The sequence below is a fragment of the Octopus sinensis genome, linkage group LG19 (assembly GCF_006345805.1).
Source record: "Octopus sinensis linkage group LG19, ASM634580v1, whole genome shotgun sequence".
NCBI classification, from domain to species: domain Eukaryota; kingdom Metazoa; phylum Mollusca; class Cephalopoda; order Octopoda; family Octopodidae; genus Octopus; species Octopus sinensis.
The window spans coordinates 48,910,034-48,937,106 of NC_043015.1; the positions used below are offsets into that span (position 1 = coordinate 48,910,034).

General features: G+C 35.7%; 2 protein-coding genes across 5 annotated transcripts in view; one reads left to right on the forward strand and one right to left on the reverse strand.

The window, feature by feature from the left end:
• The window catches only part of LOC115222303 (kidney mitochondrial carrier protein 1), a 33,993-nt gene extending 29,954 nt beyond the window's left edge, over positions 1–4,039 (forward strand). For 2 of the 3 annotated variants that reach the window (XM_036511103.1, XM_029792481.2), the window contains one exon: positions 105–4,039. In XM_036511103.1, the coding sequence (XP_036366996.1) occupies positions 105–143 (39 nt within the window). In that variant the 3' untranslated portion in view covers positions 144–4,039. The remainder of the gene's footprint in view (positions 1–104) is intronic. The other variant, XR_005002968.1, reaches the window with a different exon arrangement.
• Positions 4,040–4,074: 35 nt separating this feature from the next.
• Positions 4,075–27,073, reverse strand: part of LOC115222302 (monocarboxylate transporter 10) — a 58,989-nt gene continuing 35,990 nt past the window's right edge. Inside the window, exons 4-8 of one of the 2 annotated variants that reach the window (XM_029792478.2) lie at positions 18,492–18,858; positions 14,724–14,830; positions 13,485–13,523; positions 7,983–8,058; positions 4,075–4,564 (exon numbers count right to left, since the gene is read on the reverse strand). In XM_029792478.2, the coding sequence (XP_029648338.1) occupies positions 4,380–4,564; positions 7,983–8,058; positions 13,485–13,523; positions 14,724–14,830; positions 18,492–18,858 (774 nt within the window). In that variant the 3' untranslated portion in view covers positions 4,075–4,379. The remainder of the gene's footprint in view (positions 4,565–7,982; positions 8,059–13,484; positions 13,524–14,723; positions 14,831–18,491; positions 18,859–27,073) is intronic. The other variant, XM_029792479.2, reaches the window with a different exon arrangement.

Consider the following 27,073-nt stretch of genomic DNA (forward strand, 5'->3'; position numbering starts at 1 on the left):
AAACAAAAGCTGTGTTTTCCAAAAGAAATATAGTAATGAAAGGGTTAAAAATTTATGTTTTATGATTTTTGTAGTGTTAGTAATTTTTCCTTAATTGATTTTAGTTTTTCCTAACATTTGAAAAACTGAAGAAAATTTATTAATTGGACTTTAGAAGAAATGAACAAAGACATGTCTGATTTTCACGAATCTCAACAAGTTTGTAATCAGCATCCAAGATTATGAACAAAGCAATACAACATATCTATTTTCATTTGAACATATTTCTAGAATCTCACAATATTTTTCAGAAATTCAGGTTTTTTTTAATTTATTTTTTCACTTCATTTTTCAAGCAGTTTTTTGTCAAACGGTCAAGTTCACTTTTGATGCTTACGAGTTCAGCTTTTTGTTATTGTGGAGTTTTGCAATTCTTGCCGCCAAATACCAACGTTATGATGTAAGCCGATGTCTTTTACAGTACGTAGCATACATGGATTGATAAATATGATTGATTTACTGGATAATGTCATTTCTTTCTACATTCACCTCATCATTCAAACAAACATTTTCAAATGTTGCCATCAATTTCTTCCTTAAACTTCGTTAAGCCCAATAATCCCACCTGTCTTGTTACCTCATTTGTACCTGCCTCAGCAAAATTCTGTCACATTGCACTTCCATCAATGTCTCCTTCATTCATCCTACACTTTATCGTCACCGTAAAAGTCGATTCCTTTTACACCATCATTCTTCATGACATCAGTCTCAAAGTTCTTTATTTGACCCCTGCACTGCACTCAATCCCTCCACTGTCACATCACTGATCTTCCCATCTCTAAATGCTCCTCTTTCTCTCAAAGAGAACGAACAAAACCGTATTTAGCTTCCTGTAATTTTCATGAACCTCAACTAGTCATGCTCTGAGATTAATGAACAAAGCAATACATCATATCTATTTTCATTTGAACATATTTCTAGAAATTCTACCAACATGTGAGTGGAGTAGACATGGAGTGTCAGATAGGTTCCAATTAAACTTTGTTTTAGACCTCACTGAAACTCAAATTTGCCCCCCTGTTTAACCCTTTAGTGTTTGCATTATTCTACTAAAATTAATCCTTTTTCATCCACTTTGTTTTGAACTAATTATGCATTATCTTGTAGCTATGAGATTTTGATGAGGTAGCTGTTAATTTTTAAAACGATATTGTAGGATTGGTGTGAGAGACCTGATCTGGCCAGTTTGAACATAAAACAGGCAGAATACTTTTGGCCGGTTTAAATGTTAAAGGGTTAAGCAAACCCCTAAACTGCTACACCAGTAATAGTATCAATGCCACTTCACCCCCTTTTTTTTTCTTTAATGTCTTTCATCTGCACAATTCACCATCATTACTTCCAATTTCTTAACACCCCCGACATTTCTGCCTTTATCCACATCATCCATCTCTCCACACTACAGATCAACAAACTCTTGTTTTTGTCTCGACTAAGTTTCCTTCTTAACACTTTCATCACTCAATCTGCTTTCCCTTTTCACATTTTCTTTGGTTCCATTGCTTTTTACAGTCAGGACACCAGTTTTAATTATTTAATCAAAGCAAATGCATCCATTTTGCCTATCAAAGTTACCCTGTACAAATTGTGAATGTAGACAAATTACACCCTTGCTTTTATTGTATTATAATGTATCTCGTTAAGTTGATTTATTAGTTAAGAAATATAACCATTTTAGGATGATTTAAATTTAATGAAGTACTCTTGAATTATGAAATTTTGCTCTAAAATTACTTCTGGCTTCTTGCTGTAAAATTCTTTTCCAAATTCCTTTAATTAAAAACAGTTTTTTAATTTACTTCTAAGTTAAAATGGCTTCTCTGAACTGTGATAGAAAAATAATTTAATCCTTTTGATACCCCCTCACCTGAGATCGTTTCTTGTTCTATGTTTCAAGCTTTGTTTTAAAAAAATTCTTAAAACCCTCCCCTTGATTTCATGTTAATTTATCTTCCAAAGCTCCAATTTATTTTCAAAATTAATTTGAACAAAAGGCAGCCAATGTGTTTCAGTGAAAATATAGTAAGAGTGGAGGTACGTGGCTCATTGGTTGAACTTCTGATTGAAAGCTTCATCGTTATCATTCTTTAACGTCCGTTTTGGATGATGAAGAATTTTTCAATTGTAAGTCCAACACCCTAACCACTAAGTCATGTGCCTGGTGATGTATTGTGTTCTTGAGCAAGGCCTTTCATTTCATATTGCTCCAGTCCGCTTGGCTGGCAAAGACAAGTAATCCTGTGACAGACCATCCCATGCAAGAGGGGAATAAATATATACGACAGAAACTGGCCCTAGGGATCTATCCATATGATTCTGGAAAGATCCTTTATCCATTTTTGTATGGTAACAACAGGATCAGTTCAGAGTAAAACATTTGTCCAGAAACTAATATGGTCTGGCAGCAGTCGAAGAAGATTGGTTTTTAGCTTTGTCTTCCTCTTATCTGTTTGGATAAGTATTTTGGATCTCACTGTATTTGTACTCGTTTTCTTTATACACCTAAATCATACAAGTAACTATTTAAGATGTAATCTCAGCCAGTAAGTATACTGTTAAGTGTCCATAAATATTAACCTGATGTAGGTCTTAAGTTGTGAAAGATTTTGCTTTTTGTCTTCTAGAATATAACATCATAAAAGAACAGATTTCCATCTGTTTATAGAGGGTAGAAGGGGAAGATAACATATCTTTATAAGGCAAAGAGAAAAAGTTGAGAGAGAGAGTATGTGATAATTACTATGGCGACAACAATACCTAACAAGTTTTGATTAAATGCATGATTGTGAGTGAGTCTGTCAACACAACGCAACACAGACCTAAAAAAAAATATCTAAAATACAGTTATCTTTTGAGTTGTTTGTGTCAACATATAGACAACACTGACTTTAAAAAGGACTTCACTATAATGACTTGTTGAGTGTGTGAAAGATAGAATTAAAATTTGTTTCAAGAAAGAAAAAACAGGTTCTTATTGAGCATATCAATGTGATCGCTGTTGTAGGCTTCTGAAGGAGATGTATTTCATGTTGATTAGGTTGTTACCCGGCAGCGTAGTGACAGGTTACGACTGGTAATTTATAAGAATTTAAAAAATTAGCTAGTTTAATCCCTTAACATAATAAAGGACCAATAAACTTAATTGTTGGTTTACTTGGCATCAACATGAATTCTGACAATTGGTTATCAGTGACTAGAAAGAAATCAAGACTTATAATGTTTAATATATATAAAACATTTATTTCTCTGAGGTTTACATTTGCTTTTGTTAAAGAAAGCAAATTCTTGAAAGTTCTTAGCAGTTTTACAATCACTTATGCCAACTGATAGCGTTACCATTCTTTCAATTCCTAAATCCATCAGGACGAGGTAGTTGAAGTGGTTTTGTGAGTTATGGATAGCAGAAAACTGCCAAAATATAGTGTTTTTTTTGCCCAATTATCTTAAATGGAAATGAAGTTCTAGTTCAGTTCCTCTTCCACCCCCTCCAACGATAGAATCAATAAAGAACATCTCCAAAAGTAAATAGATCAATGTGAGTAAAATTTTGATTAATTTCCAATAAAACATATTTCAATGAATGAAGGCAGATATAATTTAACAATAACCCTGCAAAGAAACTTGTAACATCCAGCTACAAAGTGATATCTTTATAGACAATTTCCTTTACATTTGAAGAGAAATATCGAAGATATTACTTGCTACTATTAAGGCAGCGAGCTGGCAGAACCATTATTAGCAGACCAGACAAAATGCTCATTGGTATTTCTTCTGGCTTTATGTTCTGAGTTTGAATTCTGCCGAGGTCGACTTTGCCTTTTATCGTTTCAGGGTTGACAAAATATGTATCATTTAAGCACTGGGGGGGTGATTAAGGTAATTAACTTGCACCACCCCTCAAATGTTCAGGCCTCATACCTATAATAGAGAGGATTATTGTTTTGTGACTCTGGTCTCTATTGAATTAAATAGTTTACACTGCTTAGAGGGAGGCAAAAAATAAAAAGCATTATTTTGACGTTTATAAAAGAGAGGTTTTTTTTTTTTTATCGTGTGAGGATTGTTTTCTCTTTTTTTAATGCCTGTATAGAATCTGGCACGAAAAGAAATTTAAACTTTAACAAATAGTCTGCAACTGGTATTAAAGAGTCAAAAAAATTCCTGCTCTTAGTTTCTTCAATGGATGGAAAAGGCTTAAAATTTTATAAAAATCTTTTAAAAAATTATAATTTAGAACATTTTAACAGATAAGTGGCATTGACTGCTGGAGATCATGAATGGCATTTCTTTAATTCTGGGTTCCAAAGGTAATCCATAGTTCTTTTTTGTTTGTTTTTTTTCTATGAGTGGATAGAATTAGCTTCTTTTTCAGACTTTTCCTTATTATTCAAAAGCTGGTCTTCTGGAGATTCATGCTGTTCAGTTTGAATTTCTTTTAATTCTAAATCATGGTTGATTAGCATTGGTTCTCTGTAATCTTGTGGCTTAACAATGATTACATCGACATTGGACGATTTCACAGGACCTAAAGCAAGACGAAAGAAAAATATTTAATATACAAATAATATAATTCCATACAGACAAACTTATAATGGAGAATTATCACGTCTGTAAATAATTTTATATTCTTACTTTCAATTGTTACAAGACAAGGAAATTATTGACCTCAATTACCTTATTCTTTACCTGACAATCAATCAGTTTAATATATTTCCTATTGATTTAACAGGTTCGTTAACTCTTATTTCAAGGGGCTCATTTCCATGAAACTAATTATATTTATTATATAATTATATTTATTAATAAAAGGTTTAAAATATGAACACTTTTTAAATGTTTTGTATTTTCCAAGTTGAATGATTTTTGTTCAGATAAATACGAGTGTGATCGTTGACAGAGCGGCTATTCGAGTATGATCATTACCAGTGTCGCCTTACTGGCACTCATGCCTGTGCTAGTAGGGTGCCAAGAGCACAATCCGAATGGGATCGTTTGCCAGAGCAACCAACTGGCTTCTGTACCTGTGGCACGTAAAAGGGCACCATTCGAGCTTGATCGTTACCAACGTCGCTTCACTGGCACCTGTGTCGGTGGCACATGTAAAAAGATTTGAGCGACTGGCCCCTGTGCTGGTGACACGTAAAAAGCACCCACTACACTCTTGGAGTGGTTGGTGTTAGGAAGGGCATCCAGCTGTAGAAACTCTACCAGATCAAGATTGGAGACTGGTGCAGCCATCTAGTTTGCCAGTCCTCAGTCAGAATCGTCCAGCCCATGCTAGCATGGAAAGTGGACGTTAAACGATGATGACAAATATTGTTACTGTAAAGATTCTTTATTTTTACAATAAGGCAGAATTATTACTAGCAGCATTTCTTCCAGCTTCTGTACTGAGTCCAAATGCCACCTCCCTCAAAATTTCAGGCCCTCTGTCGATATCAGACAGCATTATAAAGGCAGTGAGCTGGTAGAATCATTAGCATCCTGGAAGGCGGCAAGCTGGCAGAAACGTTAGCATGCTGGACAAAATGCTTAATGTTATTTCGTTTGCCATTATGTTCTGGGTTCAAATTCCGCCGAGGTCGACTTTGCCTTTCATCCTTTCGGGGTCGATATAATCGACTTAATCCATTTGTCGGTCTTTGTTTGTCCCCTCTATGTTTAGCCCTTTGTGGGTAATAAAGAAATAAGAAACGTCAGCACACTTGCGAAATGCCGAGCTGGCAGAACCGTTAGCGTGCCGGGCAAAATGCCTTGTGGTATTTCGTTTGCCGTTACATTCTGAGTTCAAATTCCGCCAAGGTCGACTTTGCCTTTCATCCTTTCGGGGTCGATAAATTAAGTACTAGTTACACACAGGGGTCGATGTAATCGGCTTAATCCCTTTGCCTGTCCTTGTTTGTCTCCTCTATGTTTAGCCCCTTGTGGGCAATAAAGAAATAAGAATCATTAGAATCCTGGAAAAAATGCTTAACATTTCATTAGTCTATATGTTCTGAGTTCAAATTCTGCCATGGTCAACTTTACCTTGCATCCTTTCAGGGTTAATGAAAGAAGCACCAGTTGAGCATTAGAGATAATGTTATCAACCAGACCCCTTCCTCACAAATTTCAGCCTTGTGTCCATAATGAAAAGGAATTGTTACTTTGCCAGACAAAATGCACATCATTTTTTCTGGCTCCCTATAGTCTTTACTCCTATTTTCTCTTTCTACTATGGTGAACCCCTTTCTTGACCTACAGCTGTTTTCTGTCCCATCTTTTGACCTTTTCCTATGAATTACCGTATACCAGGGCACTGTATTCAATGAACTCTTTATTGGCACGTAAAAAGCAACAACCAATCGTGGCCGTTGCCAGTCTCCCCTGGCACCTGTGCCAGTGCCACGTAAAAAGCACCCACTACACTCACGGAGTGGTTGGTGTTAGGAAGGGCACCCAGCTGTAGAAACACTGCCAGATCAGACTGGTGCCTGGTGCAACCTCCTGGCTTCCTAGACCCCCAGTTGAACCGTCCAACCCATGCTAGCATGGAAAACGGACGTTAAACGATGATGAAGTTGGTGGACTGACAAAATTGTTAGACTGTTAGAGAAATGCTTAGAGACATTTCTTCTTGCTTTACGTTCTGAGTTCAACTGTTGCTAAGGTCAAGTTTTCCTCTCATTTTTTCTTCTTTTCAGGGTTCTACACAAAATTCCTATATATTCTGCCAACAATTCCAAGATCTAGCAATACAGTAATGTATTTCATTTGTAAGATCTCTAATATCAAATACCCTGAACAGTCAGTGTATGGCCGAAGATCATCAAAACTCACCCTTCCCCCTGTTCCATTTTATTTTTTAATTAAGGTTAATATAAATTCATGAGTTATCTCCCCTGTCTTTCTCAACATGCGTCTCCATCTTTCCTTTTACTCGAAAATACCCTCTTCCCAGAATTGAGGTGGTTTCATGGCAAAGAATTCATCAAGGTATCTTTTTATGTCATTCAAGGAATTGAAATTTTTACCATTAAGACTATTCTACAGAGACCTGAATAAGTGGAAATCCAAAGGAGCAACATCTGGTGAATATGGAGGGTGGGGTAACACATCCCAGCCAAGCTGCTGCAATTTTTGTCTGGTTCCCAAAGCATCAAGTGCCGAAAATGAACTTTCTTATCTTCCATTTTAAAGGGTTACAGAATTAACACAGGTTATAGAAACATAAATCTTCTTCCACGAAAAGATAGCTTAAACTATACTCTAAATGGAGGTGTAGTCAAATCCTATTTTATGGACTCAACCACGTTCTAAAATAAGTCGAAAGGTAAGCTGCTATAAATCGGCAAGAACTTTCCGGACAACCCAATATTCACTAATTAATAATTTTCAATAAATCATTTCTCAATTAACGTATTGGTGATCATTAGCATTTTGAAATTCATTTACAAGTTAGAAAATAAAACAATAAAGAAACTTAATCAAAATGTGGTACTGTATTTTCTGGCATACAAACCAAATTTTTCAGACTGAAAATTTATGGTAGGTCAACACCAAGAGGACTTTGGAGGATCAAAAATTCCATGTGAAATGCAGTAGAATTAGGAAAGATACTGACAATGTTTGAACATTTGCACTATATACTACATTGACTTGTGACTGCGTGACCAACCAGGCTATCAGATGTTGTTACACATCGCTGGTCACAATGCACTTTTTTCGTGGTTTAGCCTTCAAATGATGCAACCCTGCTAGCCAGGTATGCAGGCCAACATTCTCCACTGATCAAAAAGGGAACTGGAACAACATGAAATGAAGTGTTTTGCTTAAGAACACTATGCACTGCCCAGTCAGGGGATTGAAACCACAATCTAGTGATCTGGGCACAAGCCTTTCCACATTGACTTGTATGCTGGAAAATACAGTAAATCAGAAATTAAATAAGCAAAAAGGTTTACGATTTTCTTGTGGTGCCCTCATGTCTGTCAAAGAAACTGCAGCAAATTCATCAACTTGTGTAACAGCAGGAAGGGTCTGTAAAGAAAAATAAGAATTACAGTTCAATTGATATATTTCGAACAAAAAAAAAAAATCAGTTTTTACATGGACTAACGATAATTAAATCAATGAGGTTTATTTTACATATTCAAAAAAAATATTTGCTAAAAAATATTCTAAATAAATCCCTTTTCTTCTCCCTTTTAAGCCTTGAGAATGTGAGTGCATGTGTGAATCTTTTGATCTGAAAAAAAGCAAGATTATTTTAAAAGTGCAAAACATGATTTTCTTTTTGTCTCCAAATATATTAAACAAAAGTTACTCCAGATTGTCATCAGTTTTCACAACCCTGTTTCATCAAATTGTTAACCAATTCCTGCCTCAAATTAATATTGGTGACAATTATCGGTAAAAATTGGTTGGTTTAGGACTGTGATGACAAACATGTAATGAACTTTGGAAAAAAAAGAGGAAAAAAATACAAATATTAGGTTATAAAAAGCTTATCAATAAATATTGACGTAAAAGTAAAGTACATGCATACATGTATATAATACTCCAATATTTGGATTATCAAAGAAATGTTTGATATGCTGGACTAAAATCTTTGCCATCATTTATCTAAATCTACACCATCTAGTTTGTTAGTTACAATATATCCATTCACATGTGAATATATTTTTGCTTTAACTTAAACTAGATGCATCACATTATCATCTTTTAACAGGAACCCAATCAACAGTTTACTTTCGACTCTCAACTAGAATGGTTTCAAATAGATTAATAATTCCCTTCAGAAAAAAAAACATGACTGTCACAAGTTTTTTTGGCATGAATGTGATTTCATGCGTTATTCCAGTAATGATATTAAATATCTATAAAAAAACAAAACAAAAACAAACAGAACTGGTATTTCTTAACAGAAAATATTTCTAAACATGGCATTCCTCAACAAAGACAGATAAGTATAGAAAAACTGCTTTCTGCAATTAAGGGCAATGAAATTTTGAGTAGATACCATAAATCCTTGAGTATAATACGCAGGGGATTTTTAGGGGGCTATACCTCTGAAAAACCTAAACCATGTGTATAATACGCACCCCTTCTCTAACTTGAGTCAAAGAGGTCTATATAACGTCCTTGGTTTGTAAAAATGTATACGGTAATGTCCTTTATTATCATTGTATAAATAACAATGCAAATGTGTAGCATTTTTGAGCATTTTGTTTGAAGAAAATAAAGAAATAACAGTAATAATGTTTAATAAATGTTGCTTACTGCAAGTTATGGATGATTCTTTTATGACTTCATTGCATTCAAGCTTAGCTTAAGGTATTTTTGCGTCCGACATCACAAAATGCATATGAATAAACATTGCTGGACAGCAAATTGGGACTCGGACATTGCTTAGAAAATATTTTTCATTTTTAACCTCATGTATAATACGCATTAGGGATTTTGACCTCTAAATTTTTGGAAAAAAAATACGGATTATACTTGAGGATTTACATCTGATTTCTGTAGTCGAATCAATATCCAGGGCTTCATCACTCCTGAAGGAGGAAGCCTTCCACCACTGTTTGTCTCTGGCTAGTTGTAGCCATGTAGGGTCCAGGTAATCGGTAAGATCATCTTGCCATCTTGTCTTTGGTCAGTCTCTTGAACTTGTCCATTGTCTTGGCGTCCATTCCATCTGTTGACCTTTAGTCAAAGAGGTAAAGAATAATGGTGACAAAAGACAGAAATCAAGAGAAGAATAGCGCTTGGTTGGGCAGCCCTTTGAGAAGGTGGTAAACCTCATGAAAAGTCTCAAGGTTTCCATGAAAGAACTTCGAAGAGTACATCCTACTAGCGGTGAAACATGGGCCCTCAACACTACCATCATGAATGCCCTCATTGTAACCCAATCTTACAAACAATAACTCTGAGCACCTTTTCGGACTCCACCCGTGGACATATTTACAAAGTCAGAAAACAGCACAGCTCCCATCAGTTGTTAGTTGTCGGAGCACTGCATCCTTCAAAACTTCCATGGTTCCTGAGATTCGCCAAGGATCCTCAGGGGTTACATGAACTCCGACTGAGAACCAGTGTTCTAAGCTGTTTTCACAACTATTCCATGTTTGAGATTTACTTTATTTTCTTTAAAATACCACTTGGCACTTCTAAGTTTGTTTGTAAAAAATATTCTCGTATAAAAAATTAATTTGGAAAAAATCTTATTAAAAGACAAACTTCATTCAGTTGGAACTGATTGTAATTAAAAAATGGAATTACAAATTGTAGGCTGTTGGGAAAAAAAAATGAAATCAAATGAATTGAGTGATGCTAAAGAAATCTTAGAATCTAAAATTTTTCCAAAAATATTCCTGAAATAATCAGAAGAAATTGAAATTATAATTGAAAGTAGTTTTTCATCAAATTATTCAAGGTATAACCACAGTTTTCTCTCATCTCTGAGATGAAGCAATCAAATTATATAATTAATTAAGAATCAGAAACATTCATATTATTTATTACGAAGAAGGTAAGGTGTTTAAGTCTACAAAACTATCATGCAAACAACATATATAAAACAAAATATACATGAAGGAAGAGGAAAAAAAAAACATTTGACTTGGTGGTGGTAGCGGTAGTGGCAAAGAAAATTAAAAAGCATAAAAAATAAAATGTACAAAAACATTTGATGAAATAAGTTTTAGGTGGATCAAATATGAATTGGATCACAAGAAATCTACCAAATACAGAACTAAATGTCTAAACTGAAATATGTATTGGTAAGGGAATAATTAATACCGTCAGGAAATTCCAATTAAATACGATTCAAATACCTTTTTTCTGGAACAAAAAAAGAAGAATCTATTGCCATTATTAAAAAAAATGAGTAAAATCTGAAAGTTTTCTAGGAAAATTTTTCTTGGATTTAATTTAAGAAAGAAGAAAGAAAAAAGAAACCACACTTGATTTTAAAACTTCATCTATGTTAAAAATTATATTCATGCTAAGTATTGGGAAAATGGAAATGATTTAAGTTAATATTTTTCATAAAAGATAATTAGTGTTAATTAAAGTCAAACTATTTAACTTGTTCTTCACTAGTCTGTGTAATTGAATCTGCTTATGGGATCAAAGTGAACGTAGTCTGGTTACAAACTTTGGTGCTTAACTCTTAGGATACAACAGGGACAATCTATTGGCCGAACGACTGATCCAATCCATCAGCCCAATAATACAAGCCTTGAGATTAATTGGTTGGTCTTCTTACATCTACTGGTTTTCAAAAATAGAAATATTATTACTTCTAAGTCTCTCTAAAGGAGACTACGGCAGTGGTACTGGATATTAACAATTATCGCCAAGTTATAATGGACACAGGTTCATGTGTCACATAGCTAGCTAGAGGCGATGGCCTCTTGGAGCTAATCAACAGCAGCATTTGTCCTATATTTCTGGACTGCCATATTAGCTTGGCAATAACTATTAATGTCCAGTACCTATTTCTTTACTACCCACAAGGGGCTTAACACAAAGAGAACAAACAAGGTCAGACAAACGGATTAAGTCGATTTTATCGACCCCAGTGCGTAACTGGTACTTATTTAATCGACCCCGAATGGATGAAAGGCAAAGTCGACCTCGGCGGAATTTGAACTCAGAACGTAGTGGCAGACAAAATACCGCTAAGCATTTCACCCGGCGTGCTAACGATTCTGCCAGCTTGCCGCCTTTGATTAATATCCAATTCCACTGACCGTAGTCTCCTTTAGAGAAACTCAGGAATTTTAATATTTCTAAATTTCATAAGTTTTCCATGAATAACATTAAATATCTACCAAAAAATAAGAATTGGTATTTTTTGCAAGTTACATTTGTCTTAATGTATCTCAATAGAAAATAGTTTCAAACATGACACTCCTCAACAAAACATAGATTTGCTATAAAAAAAACCCTGCTTTCTGCAATTAATCCTTTCATATTTAAACCGGCCAAATCTGCTCAAAATAGTTTGTGTTTTATATTCAAAGCAACCAGATTGGATCTCTCACACCTACTCTACAATGTCATTTGGAAAATATATTAGGTTGCCCAGAAAGTTCGTGCCGATTTTTAAAGGAAAGAAAAAGGTCAATAAATATTTGCCATTACATTTTTAATCAACCAAATATGAACCATTTTGTTGCACAATGCATCTCCATCTTTCCTTTAACCATTTTTACCATTAAGAATATTCTGCAGAGACCTGAATAAGTGGAAATCCGAAGGAGCAATATCTGGTGAATACGGAGGGTGGGGTAACACATCCCAGCCAAGCTGCAGCAATTTTTGTCTGGTTCCCAAAGCATCAAGTGCCAAAAATGAACTTTCTTATCTTCCATTTTAAATGTTACAGAATTAACACAGGTTATAAGAACATAAACCTTCTTCCACGAAAAGATAGCTTAAACTGTGCTCTGAATGGAGGTGTAGTCAAATCCTATTTTATGAACTCAACCATGTTCTAAAATAAGTCGAAAGGTAAGCTGGTATAAATTGGCATGAACTTTCCGGACAACCCAATACAATCACATCATCAAAATCTCAAAAGGTACAGCATAATGCCTAATTAATTCAAAACAATGTCAATAAATAAGAATTCTAATACAATTTAATCTAAATGCTAAAGGGTTAAGGCTAATAAGATTTTGAGTGGCTATATCTGATTTTTGAAGTAAATAGGGACAATGAAGACAAAACAGATTTAAGGGCTTGGTTTCACAGTAACACGAAAACAATAGTTTATGTGAGTTAGAGCTACAAATATGATTAATAAATAATTCAAGATATCTAATGGTGGAGTGAGAGAAAAGTGACTTCAAAAATTATCAACAACAAACATCATCCCTTCTGATAAAGGTCTGTTGTTTAATACTATTGTAGTTCTTTTATCTCTGTATAAATACTTTAAAGTGACACATCCACAAAACCTGTTCTATGTGTCATCCTTCTCACTAGAAAACAAGAAGAATACAGCAAATGCTTACACTGAAAAGAGCACTTTTCAAATTCAATAACTGAAGAACTTAAAAAAAAAAATTAGATATCTACAAGTTTTACTTCTGCTCCTGATTAACAATTTGGTTTAAATTATTGCTTTTACATTATTTACATTTGACGGATATTTGTCCTCATCATGTTTGTTGTTAACACAACGTTTCGGCTGATATACTCTCTAGCTTTCATCAGGTGTCTTGGGGAAATAAGATATCTCGTTATCACAGTGTGTTAAAATGAATATTAATTAAATATTTAATAATAATAAAAATAACAACAGCCAACAACATCTTGTTTGTTTGTGAGGGGAATCAGTCTGTAATTGAGATTTGTATAAAATAACTTTCTACAAAACTGATACAGCATGCACAAAATTAAGCCAGTGAAAATGATAACACAAACTACACTAATCAACAAAGTGATTTACATACATTAGCTTGGATTTCCAGATTAGGTAATCGATCTGATTGCTGTTTGGAGAAAGAAAGTATATACAGTTTATTCTGATGACAACCAAAAATGCATGTAAGATTGGTTCAGTGTCCAGGAGCATGCAGGAGAATATTTTGGTCATCTTTGTATATAATTTAAAACATCTCTGGTCAAGTGAGTCTCTTAGTAGGGTTATGGGATACTGTGCTTGTTCATGTAAGTCATTACAAAAGAAAAAAAAAATACAGCAGTTGATTGCATCTCTAGCACATACACACAAACACACACACATATATATATACACACGTAAATTTATATTTAATGTAGGATAAAATTTTTTCGAAAAAAAATTTTATCAATGGCCAGCATATTAAAAAATACCTTTAAAGGTTAGAATTATAAACAACTTATAAATAAGGGCAAACGAAAAAATTTCTAATGCCAAATATGCCGAAAATTGGACATATTGTCCATTACCATATAATTTTTCACAATACGCATGCTACTCGAAAAAAAGCCGACAGAAATTTCTAAAAAATTCCATTATTACCACATCGGACCGATTTCAGGGTTAGTTCGTAAGAACCCTCCCTTTGTCAGTGATAAATGTGGTAAAGAAATAAATGAGATACTTATAAGTTGTATATACACATATATATACAAATACACACAACTACATATGAAAATTCAATGATTTTTCGGTTTGGATTTTAATGAAAATTTATTATGGCAGTAAAATATTTTAATTAATGTATTTTTAAATATACTCTTTGCCTCATACAACTTCCTGTTAATTTCTAGGTCCTGGAACCTTGAAAAATTGAAAAATGCTCATTATTTTATTAATACAAAAAAGTAACTTTCGACCATTTACAGAATGGAAACACACACATTCATTCTCTCAAAATATACATCCATATATTTCTCTCTCTCACACACACTTATGAATAAATTGTAAATAAGTTCCCATTTATGAATTTGATACACAGAGTCTATGATTAAACCATTTGCTTTCTTTCTCTAGGGTCAAATCTGAGAATAGCTCAAATGTTTTCAACTGGACGTTGCCATCACAACAGGATTATGAATTCATATTTGTCCTACAAAAAGGAGGAAGCAGTCATGGACTATTTATAAAAAAATACTCAAGTAACAGTTGCTGATTTTACTAATTTGCATATAAGCACATTTACTTGCAGAACATACAGGAAAAATAAAATATAAAAGACTACACTTACCTGAGTTATTTTCGGTATGAAGAACATAATGAGCGATCCTAAAATGGGGGTGGTGCCAGCGATATGAAATGCAATGTTGTAATTCCTCATTTTATCATATAAAAAGCCTGAAGACAGAGGAAAATAAGCGGTTAATTATTCTAGAAAGTTTGTTTAGTTGCAGAATTGCATTTAAGAAAATAATGTCCCCACCTTCTCCATGTCAACTAATTATATTCTTCAAACGTCCCAAATCATCTTCAAACTGTTACACTTTATGATCAATAAATACCAAGTCTTTCGTCAGAAAAATATCTGATGAATGATCATAATCTTTTTCTACTCTAGGCACAAGGCCCAAAATTTTTGGGGAGGAGGCCAGTCGATTAGATTGACTTTATATATATATATATATATATATATATATCTGTTGAGGCAAGTGAAAATCAAAATCGATCAACATCAATGGAAATTGTGGCTGTGATACCAGTGCCGGTGGCACATAAGAGAACCATCCGAACGTGGCCGTTGCCAGCGCCACCCCGACTGGCCTCCGTGCCGATGGCATGTAAAAAGCACCGTCCGATTGTGGCCATTGCCAGTCTCATCTAGACCCCGTGCCAGTGACATGTAAAAAGCACCATCCGATCGTGGCCATTTGCCAGCCTCGTCTGGCACCTGTGCAGGTGGCACGTAAAAAGCACCCACTACACTCACGGAGTGGTTGGCGTTAGGAAGGGCATCCAGCTGTAGAAACACTGCCAGATCAGACTGGGCCTGGCGCAGCCTACTGGCTTCCCAGACCCCAGTTGAACCGTCCAATCCAAGCTAGCATGGAAAACAGATGTTAAACGATGATGATGATGATGATATATATATATATGTATATATATATATATATATATATATATATATATATATATATATATATACTAGCAGTATCGCCCGCGTTGCTCAGGTTTGTAAGGGAAATAACTATAAAGCATTTTTAGAGAGTTATAGCCAAAAAATAGCAAAAAAATGGAAAAAAAATTATGGTAAATTTTTTTTGAGAGTTAAAAAAGGTGGAGGTGCGTCCCCTAGACGGTCTGTGGTTTGGGTTTCTGATTCTCGACCCCATGTCGAATTTATCGATTTTTTTCAGAACTGGGGGAACTTTTCAAAATTTTCGCTGTGTTAGTTTTGAATTATGACATTGGGCTATGTGTGTGTCAAGTTTCATCAGAATCGGTTGAAAGCCGTGGTCAGGGTGAGGGTACGAGAAAACAGACACACAGAAAACGCACAGACAAACTGCCGTTTATATATAGAGAGATAAGTCAATAACACTATAAAATGGTCAAAAATTTTTCCACAGGAACTTAGTTCAATTTGAAAAATCCACCAGAATGGACAAAAGTGCTAATATATGATATAAGTTTATATGATGTATAAAAAGATGTAATATACAAATAAATATCTGTAAATATAAAACCATCCGAATTTCTGAGTACCTCATTTCTTCTAATATAAAATACCTGTACATCATCTCCAAACCTTCTAATATATATATATATATATATATATATATATATATGTTTCTTTTCTTTTTTGTTTTTGGCAATAAGTTGGTGTTTGCCAAATACTTTAACCACACAGTCACAGTAAAATTGCATAATTCTCTTTCTATTTTACTAAAATATATATTTTTGTTGTATAGCCATAGATTAACTCTGATCAAGCAGACCTATGATCAAAGGCAATCCATCTGTGACCATTCCAGTTATTTTTTCAGGCAGTGTTTTACAATATCCAATCTGTTGTCTTTTTATTTCTAACAGTAAAGCATCGAGGGAGATTTGGTTGCTATTTCCTGTAGGTCAAGTGACCACATAGAGGTTGTTAACTTTACCATCATCATCGTTTAACGTCCGCTTTCCATGCTAGCATGGGTTGGACGATTTTGACTGAGGGCTGGCGAACCAGATGGCTGCACCAGGCTCCAATCTTGATCTGGCAGAGTTTCTACAGCTGGATGCCCTTCCTAATACCAACCACTCCAAGAGTGTAGTGGGTGCTTTTTACATGCCACCAGCATGAGGCCAGTCAGGTGGTACTGGCAATGACCTCGCTCAAATCTTTTTACATGTGCCAGTGAAGCGATGTTGGTAACGATCATGCTCGAATGGTGCCCTTTTACGTGCCATGGGTAAGAAGCCAGTTGGCTGCTCTGGCAATGATCATGCTCAGATGGTGCTCTTTACCATATTTCATTTAATATAGAAATAGAGAACACTAAGGGCAACAGTAACATTAAAAATGAGGAGACAGAGCAATGCAGAGAATAAATGGTTGACATGATCAGATGATAAAAACAGAGGTTTGTTAAATGATTTATTCCAAGGCTTTCAAATGGCTTTGTAGCAGGAATATCTGGCAGTCTCAAACACCAAGTCACTGCCTAGAAATTGAATCTGGATCACTATCTGATGCAAAAGCAACACAGACATGATTTACTGAATTATTGAGGACAACAGCAAAAACCCCTTAAACTTCTTGCAAAACAGGATCTCATAAACCCTTTAGTATTTAAACCGGCCATTTCCGGCCCAAATATTCTACTTGTTTTATGTTCAGGCTGGCCATATTCAGCCTTTCACACCTATCCTACAATGTCATTCTAAAAATAAGCAACCACATTATCAAAATCTTAAAGCTACAAGATAATGCATGATTACTTCAAAACAGTGGGAATCAAAAAGCATTAAATTTGATGGAGTACTCTGAATATTAAAGGGTTAACAATTAGATATTTTGGTGCTGTTTTCTCTTTGAAAGAAATAGCTATAAATAAAACTGTCTCTCTGCTATCTGCCAGTAGTGGTGCACACTTTAAATCAGTCAGCTGTGAGTAGTGTCTACAAGTCAACCAAGAAACACACAATGACAGTTAAACCTTTCGTTACCATATTTATTTTGAGATGCTCTGTGTTTCATTCAATTAATTTTAAATATAACAAAGAATTTAATAAAAGAACTTAGTTATCATTAAGCTAGTGTTGGGAACATAAATTGTGACTAAGGTTTGGTGGAAGATTTTAATTCAAAACTTATGAAAACAAGACATTTGTACTACAGAGCTGTGGTTTTGGCTGAGTTGGTATCAAAAGGGTTAATATTATTGCTGATCCAACAGTGTCTTATAAAAAGCTTTGACCTGTCTAACTCAGTTTAGACATCTTTTTTGTTGATGGTAGGAACAACAATACATTGTTTTTTTCGTTTTTGGATTTGGTTTGCAAGATTCCTTATACGAGTTCGTGTGTTGAAGCATATTCTGTTGTGTCTGGGGAGAGTCATTCTCTTTTAGTACCTTATTATTTAACACACTCACCGGTAAAATTTCCACTTATTTCGTCTTTTTATTTTCCTAAAATTTTCATTGCATCTTGTAACCTTTTCAAAGAGAGTCAAGATTATTGAAAAGGTTGCAAGATGCAACGAAAATAAAAAGACGAAATAAATGGAAATTTTACCGGTGAGTGTGTTAAATAATAAGGTACTAAAAGAGAATGACTCTCCCCAGACACAACAGAATACATTGTTTTGTTTAATGATAAAAATAAATATTTTTGCATTTAAAATCTCAAATGAAACTCAGGTTCTTGCATTCATCAACATCAAAACAACTCGATACCAAATTGCTTTGCTGTTGACAACCCAAATCAGTGAACATCTTATTGTTACACGTTAAACATTTTTTCATAGAATGAAAATTCAAAACTGAGATAAAATTAGATGTCAACTTACCAGCCACTGGGGGTCCACACATCAAAGGGACAGAAAAGAGTCCTAATAGGAAACCAATTGCTTGTGATGCTTTCGATGGGCCAACTATATCAAAGGCTATGGGTCCCAACAAACAGATAAAGATACCATCAAAAATTCCCATACACAAACAAGCACCAATTAACCAATAGAATGATGGTAAAAATGGTATCAACATTGTGACAGTACCAAAACCGAAAAATGCCATTTGCTGTAGGCGAATTCTGCTGATGTTAGGGTGGTCGGCTAGTTTTCCAAATACGAGACGGCTGATACCCGAGGTGATATGTATAGACATCAATATGAATGGAGCTTTCTCAACCGAAAAAAGATCTTGGGTATGTTTTATCTGAAACAAATGAAAAATTTATTTAGTATCATCATCATCATCAGGCGCAGGAGTGGCTGTGTGGTAAGTAGCTTGCTAAACAACCACATGGTTCCGGGTTCAGTCCCACTGCGTGGCATCTTGGGCAAGTGTCTTCTGCTATAGCCCCGGGCCGACCAATGCCTTTTGAGTGGATTTGGTAGACGGAAACTGAAAGAAGCCTGTCGTATATATGTATATATATATATATGTATGTGTGTGTGTGTTTGTGTGTCTGTGTTTGTCCCCCTAGCATTGCCTGACAACCGATGCTGGTATGTTTACGTCCCCGTCACTTAGCGGTTCGGCAAAAGAGACCGATAGAATAAGTACTGGGCTTACAAAGAATAAGTTCCGGGGTCGATTTGCTCGACTAAAGGCAGTGCTCCAGCATGGCCGCAGTCAAATGACTGAAACAAGTAAAAGAGTAAAGAGAGTATCATCATCATTTAATGTCTGTTGTCCATGCTGGCATGGGTTGGACAGTTTGACCAGAGCTGGCAAGCTAGGGAGCTGCACCAGACCCCAGTCTGATTTAGCATAGTTTCTACAGCTGGATGCCCTTCCTAATGTCAACCAATCCGAGAGTGTAACGGGTGCTTTTTACATGCCACTGGCACCGGTGCCAGTTGTGTGACACCAGTATCTGCCACAACTATAGTTTCACTTGGCTTGATGGGTCTTCCTCTCAAGAATGACATATTGCCAAAGGTCCCGGGTCATTTGTCATTGCCTCCGTGAGGCCCAATGCTTGAAAGGTGCTTTTTATGTGCCACCAGCACAGGTGCCAGCTACATGACACCAGATTCAGCCACAACCACCATTTCATGAAGAAATTTTTTAAAATACCGTAAATCCTCGAGTATAGTCCGCCCTAGAGTATAATACGCAGGGGATTTTTTAGGGGGCTGTAACTCTGAAAAACCTAAACCTTGTGTATTAATACGTACCCCTTCTCTAACTTGAGTCAAGGAGGTCTATATAACGTCCTTGGTTTGTAAAAATGAATACAGTAACATCCTTTATTATTATTGTACATATAACATAATGCAAACGTGTAGCTTTTTTGTGCATTTTGTTTGCAGAAAATAAAGAAATAACAGTAATAACATTTAATAAATGTTGCTTACTGCAAGTTACGGATGATTCTTTTGTGATTTCATTGCTTTCAGGCTTAGCTTAAGGTATTTTCACGCCCAACGTCTGAATAAACATTGCCAGACAGCAAATAGAGACTTGAACATTGCTTAGAAAATAATTTTCATTTTTAACCTCGTATATAGTACACATTAGGGATTGGGAAAAAAATGCGGATTATACCTGAGGATTTACAGTAATTATTTTCTTTAAAATCTTACTTTTTTTATTTACATATATTTTGTAACTTCCAAACTGAAATATTTTACCATTCAGTTAACAGGACACAAATAATAGTGTGTGTGTGTGTGTGTGTTTTAAAACATAGCTTTGTTTAAATTGGGTGTTTGTTTAGCAAGATTCTTAATGCTATTTAAGTGGAATAATTAACATTATTTTTTCTGTAAATATATACACTAGTTATAAAACATAGTCAATTCAGCTGTGTCACCTTTCAGTTCCTTCACTGTTTATTACTCAGCTAATTCATAATTCAATTGTTTCATCATTCGTTATTCAGTTGTTTCATACTTCATTATCTAACTGTTTTATTCTTTACTATTCAATCATTTCATCGGTCGTTAGCCGGTCGCTCCGTCGGTCGCCCCGTCGGTCGTTAGCCGGTCGCCCCGTCGGTCGTTAGCCGGTCGCTCCGTCGGTCGTTAGCCGGTCGCTCCGTCGGTCGTTAGCCGGTCGCTCCGTCGGTCGTTAGCCGGTCGCTCCGTCGGTCGTTAGCCGGTCGCTCCGTCGGTCGTTAGCCGGCCGCTAGCCGGTCGCTCCGTCGGTCGTTAGCCGGTCGCTCGCCGGTCGCTCCGTCGGTCGTTAGCCAGTCGCTCCGTCGGTCGTTAGCCGGTCGCTCCGTCGGTCGTTAGCCAGTTGCTTCATCGGTCGTCAGTCAGTTGCTTCATCGGTCGTCAGTCAGTTGCTTCATCGGTCGTCAGTCAGTTGCTTCATCGGTCGTTAGCCAGTTGCTTCATCGGTCGTTAGCCAGTTGTTTCACCGGTCATTAGTCAGTCATTTTCATTATTGTAAAACACGTTTTATTCCATGTGTGTTAAATCAAACTACAACTATTAAATCAGACTTCAATGATAACAAGTTGAGAATAAAACCTCATTAAACAGCTGGATATCAAATGATTTACAAGATAATCATAACCCAGTTGTTTGTCAGGCTGTCATCATCATCATCATCATTTAATGTCTGTTTTCCATGCTGGCATGGGTTGGACAGATCTTACATAAGCTGGCAAGTCAGAAGACTGCAACAGTCTCTTCTGTCTGCTTTGGCATGGTTTTTCACAGTTGGGTGCCCTTCTTAACACCAGCCACTTTTCAGATGGACTGGGTGCTAATTATCTGGAACCAGCAGTAATGAGGTCACCAAGTAACTTGTAAGACAAGACCCCCACGACTGAGGTGGGGAAATAACATTAAGGGCCAGAAAAAAAGGTGTCTTGCAGTAGAGAAGAAACATGGCTGCCTCATGTTGAGAGAGAGAAAAGATGGTGAAGTCGTGATGAAGGATGGCATACCCCAAAGTTAAATGGACAGTAATAGAACATACATACATATATATAGGCAGCGAGCTGGCAGAAACGTTAGCATGCCGGGCGAAATGCGTAGCCGTATTTCATCTGTCGTTACGTTCCGAGTTCAAATTACGCCGAGGTCGACTTTGCCTTTCATCCTTTCGGGGTCGATAAATTAAGTACCAGTTACGCACTGGAGTCGATGTAATCGACTTAATCCGTTTGTCTGTCCTTGTTTGTCCCCTCTGTGTTTAGCCCCTTGTGGGTAGTAAAGAAATATATATATTCATACACAAACATGTACACACGCACACAAACATACACACATACATACACATATATACACACACGGGCATATACATATATATACATACACACAAACATACGCATAAATATACACACAAACATGCACATATATATACACACAAACATATACATACATACACACAAACAGACATATATACACACAAACATATACACATATATATACAGACAAACACACATATATATACAGACAAACATACACATATATATACACACAAACATACACATATATATACACACAAACATATACATACATAAACATATACATACACACAAACATATATATATATATATATATATTTCTTTACTACCCACAAGGGGCTAAACATAGAGGGGACAAACAAGGACAGACAAAGGAATTAAGTCGATTACATCGACCCAGTGTGAAACTGGTACTTTATTTATCGACCCCGAGAGGATGAAAGGCAAAGTCGACCTCGGCGGAATTTGAACTCAGAACGTAACGACAGACGAAATACCACTAAGCATTTCGCCCGGCGCGCTAACGTTTCTGCCAGCTTGCCACCTTACACATACATACATATATACACACAGACACACATACATTTATATACAGATATATCATGTACAGCTTCACTATTTACTAGTTTTGTTAATATTCGCCATGAATTAATTCACTGATTTTTGTCTTGTAAATATTCCAATTGAGAAAAATAACAGGTAAAATAGCTGACAAATATAAGTTAATTACAGATAAGAAAGCTTTTAAATAATTAAAAAAAAACAACCGAGATAATATCATATCTATTTACTTGCTTTAGTGACTTGCGTACAAATGTACTGCATGTGGTTTGTTGTGCTTTGTGGAAATTAATAAAACTGTACACATCTTCCGAAGCCATTGTTGCTTTAGCTTTGACTCAATTCTGATTAAACAAACCTAAAAACGAAAATTCTTTCAGTCACTAACATTCCACCTTTCTGCATAGCTATGACAACATTGTCAAACAACTTTGTCCTCTGAGTTTTATTTGGCTGTTATTTCTAGCTGCTGGAGTAGCCGCACAAAGATGCTGTGTGTCAGATGTCAGATGAGAACAATTAGAGGCAAAAAGTTTTCCGTGTGTAAGGATAGAAAAAGGGAACACAAATCAATGATGATAAACATACATACACACACACAAATGTATGCACGTATCACATATACATAACATGTATTGGGTTGTCCAGAAAGTTGTGCCGATTTTTAAAGGAAAGAAAAAGGTCAATAAATACTTGCCATTACATTTTTAATCAACTAAATATGAACCATTTTGTTGCACAATGCATCTCCATCTTTCCTTTAACTTGAAAATACCCTCTTCCCAGAACTGAGGTGGTTTCATGGCAAAGAATTCATCAAGGTATCTTTTTACGTCATCCAAGGAATTGAAATTTTTACCATTAACACTATTCTGCAGAGACCTGAATAAGTGGAAATCCGAAGGAGCAATATCTGGTGAATATGGAGGGTGGAGTAACACATCCCAGCCGAGCTGCAGCAATTTTTGTCTGGTTCCCAAAGCATCAAGTGCTGAAAATGAATTTTTGTATCTTCCATTTTAAAGGGTTACAGAATTAAGACACGTTATAGGAACATAAACCTTCTTCCACGAAAAGATAGCTTAAACTGTGCTCTAAATGGAGATTTAGTCAAATCCTATTTTATGGACTCAACCATGTTCTAAAATAAGTCGAAAGGTAAGCTGCTATAAATCGGCATGAACTTTCCGGACAACCCAATATAAACACACACAATATGCACACACATAGACAGACACACAGACACATCTCAGTGTTGCAAGTTCTACAGCATAGAAAAGCATAAATATGAGGGTGAGTCAAAAAGTAATGCCATTTTGTTTAGGACAGGTGTAATTACCAACGTAGGAACATGTATCATACATCAAAAATGAACCTGGTCCTTTGTGGGTCACATCCCTACTTCTCAACATAGTCACTGTTTCTCTCAATAGCAATGTTCCACCTTCAAATGAGAGCATGTATCTTTGCCCCGTAAAATTCTGTTGACTGTTCTTTGAGCCACTTCTTCACTTCAGTTTTCACTTCCTCGTCACTGGACTATCATCTCTTCGACCCCATGAAAGAGGGTTTGAGAGGCAAACATTATTCCAGTGACGAGGAAGTGAAAACTGTAGTGAAGAAATGGCTCAAAGAGCAGTCAACAGAATTTTACAAGACAGGGATACATGCTCTCATTAGAAGGTGGAAAAAAATTAAGTAAAAAAAGTAGGAAAATTAATCAAGAATCCTTGTCCAGTACCAGATCAATCCCCAAATCTAATCAGTCTGTGCCAGTTACAAGGCCAAACATCCCTGAAAGTTTCATCCGAAACCATCCAGCGGTTCTTGAGATATCTTGTCCTTGGACAAACAAACAAACATGACTGAAAACAAAACCTCTACTTTAGCGAAGGCGGAGGTAATAATTATAAAGCTGCTAAGTTAATAACAGGTAAAATAGCTGACAAATATAAGTTAATTACAGATAAGAAAGCTGTTAAAAAATTAAAAAAACCAACCGAGATAATATCATATCTATTTACTTGCTTTAGTGACTTGCGTACAAATGTACTACATGTGGTTTGTTGTGTTTTGTGGAAATTAACAAAATGCCACAGGTTTCAGTACACTTGGCTGTCAAAGATAGATGCCAGAATAGATATCAGGATCTATGAGGAAATGTTACCAAAAACAGATTGGTATCCTAATCTGAAGGAGAGCCCTTCTTCATCTGTTTTAACTCTTTGTAGCATCAAACTTCCCTGGGCATGGACACATTGAAACTCCGACGTCTGGCAGCTGACTTGGTAGACACCCATAAAATTATCAACCATCGCACAAACAATAACACTGAGCACCTCTTTAAACTCCACCCATCTAACACCCGTGGACATATTTACAAAGTAAGAAAACAGCACAGCTCCCATGACTTCAGGAAACATTTTTTCATGCTGAGAGTTGCTGAAGCGTGGAACAAACTGCCGACATCGGTTGTTAGTTGTCGGAGCACTGCATCCTTCAAGACTGCCATGCTTCCTGAGATTCGCCAACACTACACTTGATTTTCTCCCCTCCATACACACACAAGCATGCTCACTTTCCAGACATTTCTACATTACTGCATGTACTTTATATGCACTTTCTGACAAGTTGTGGTGCACCTGAGCACTGTATACAATAATTTCATTATTATTATTATTTTAAACCAAGAAACTGGGCCCATGAGCCTGGCTAGGCTTTAAAAGGGTGCATTTATTATTATATTTAAGGTTGATTTGGTAGGTAAAGAATGCCACCAGATACAAAGAAAGTTATGAGGTCACTAAGGGGTCATTTTCCATGGGGAAATATTTTCTTTCAATGTATAAATGATTCAAAATTAATCTTCTGTGACATTCCAAAGAAACAATTACCAGATCGAACAGATTAACAATACAGCTCAATTAACCTACTTAGAAGAAAATATCGTTAGAGACAATCTCAAACTTATCAATTACAATATCGATTCTTTTATTCTGCATAGTGAAACAGTCCAGGAGATGCACTGTACTATTTATTCCTTGTACACATGCAGCATAATGTTTCAGCCTGAAATAGCAGTCAAATATACCTCAAATCACACCATACAATTCTATACAGGATAATATTTAAAAAAAAATTTTTTTTTTATTCTTTTACTCGATTCTCATTTGACTGCAGCCATGCTGGAGCACCACCTTCAAGGGTTATATATTAACATATTATCCCGTATATTTTCGTTCAGAAATGTCTAGTAAATATATATCTGAATGAAAACATACGTTCACTGTACTCCGAGGTATCCGTTGCTTGTTGCTAACCCGAAATATGTTATTCATGATGTCATTCCAGTTTTCTATCATTAACTACCATTTCTATAAGTAACTTCATAATAAAACATAACTGACCCAAAATAATTTAATTATTCTTCCTTATATGCAGATTCAAAATTAATAATAATTAAAAAATTTTCTGCATGGAAATTGACAAAAAATGTGTATGTTAAGTGGTTAATATGGTAGGTGAAGCATATGGTGAAGTTCAGCAGAAATGTGTTGAAAATGAGTGTGTGTGTGTGTGTGTGTGTGTGTGTGTGTGTGTGTGTGTGTGTGTGTGTGCAACATGACAAATTTTTCTGAATTTTTATATTTTATCTGTGAGGTATACTAGCCATCTCAATATGGCTAACCACTAAGGGTGGGTGTTACTGTAGCTAGTAGCCCTAGGAGAACATCGTCTCCAGAAAGTGTGCCTAAAGCCAGCTGGTGACGATGTTCTCCTAGGGCTACTAGCTACAGTAACACTCACCCTTAGTGGTTAGCCATATTGAGATGGCTAGTATACCTCACATTGTCGTTCAGAGATTTATCATTGCTTATATTTTATCCCTTCTCTTTGAAAAGGGGAGTTTTTCCCCCAAAATATTTAAAGGTCATTAAACAACCTGTGTAAGGTAATTCAATGTTTTTAAAGTCATTGCCATCACCTTGTATATTTTGCTTAACTTCTCACCTTCACTGCTCAAAGGATTTTACAAGCATCTCATTTACAAACATGTATGTATATGTAGGTATATATAATATATCAGCGAAAGATGTTGGCAAAAGAAGAACTCCCCTGAATGGGGGAGGGTGATGATGATGATGATGGCAACATATAAGATGTGGGCTAAATGTTTGGTAATGAAAAACAGAAAACAAAAGAACAGAATCATTTTACTACAAGAGTGTGTGTTGTTGTTTGGTCTAGGTCAGCTTTAATCCAGCAGATCCATAATTGAAAGTATTCCAGCCATAATCAGCTCATTTTTTTCTTTTTTTTCTGAACAATAGATGCAGGCATAGCTATGTGATAAGAAGTTTGCTTCCAAACCACTTGTCTCTTGGTTCAGTCCCACTCTGTTGCACCTTGGTCAAGCATCTTTTACTATAGCCTTGGACCAACCAAAGCATTTGTGAGGGAAATTGGATGCAGGATTTGGAAGATAGGAATAATGCCTGGATGTTTACACTATATGCTATGTTGACTTGCATAACAGAAAATACAACATGTGTGTATGTATATGTTTGATAGTGTATATATATAATGTATATATATTGCATTTTCTGGTTTTCAAGTCAAAGTTTTCAGGCCAAAATTTAGTCAACAAAAAAAAAAAAAAAA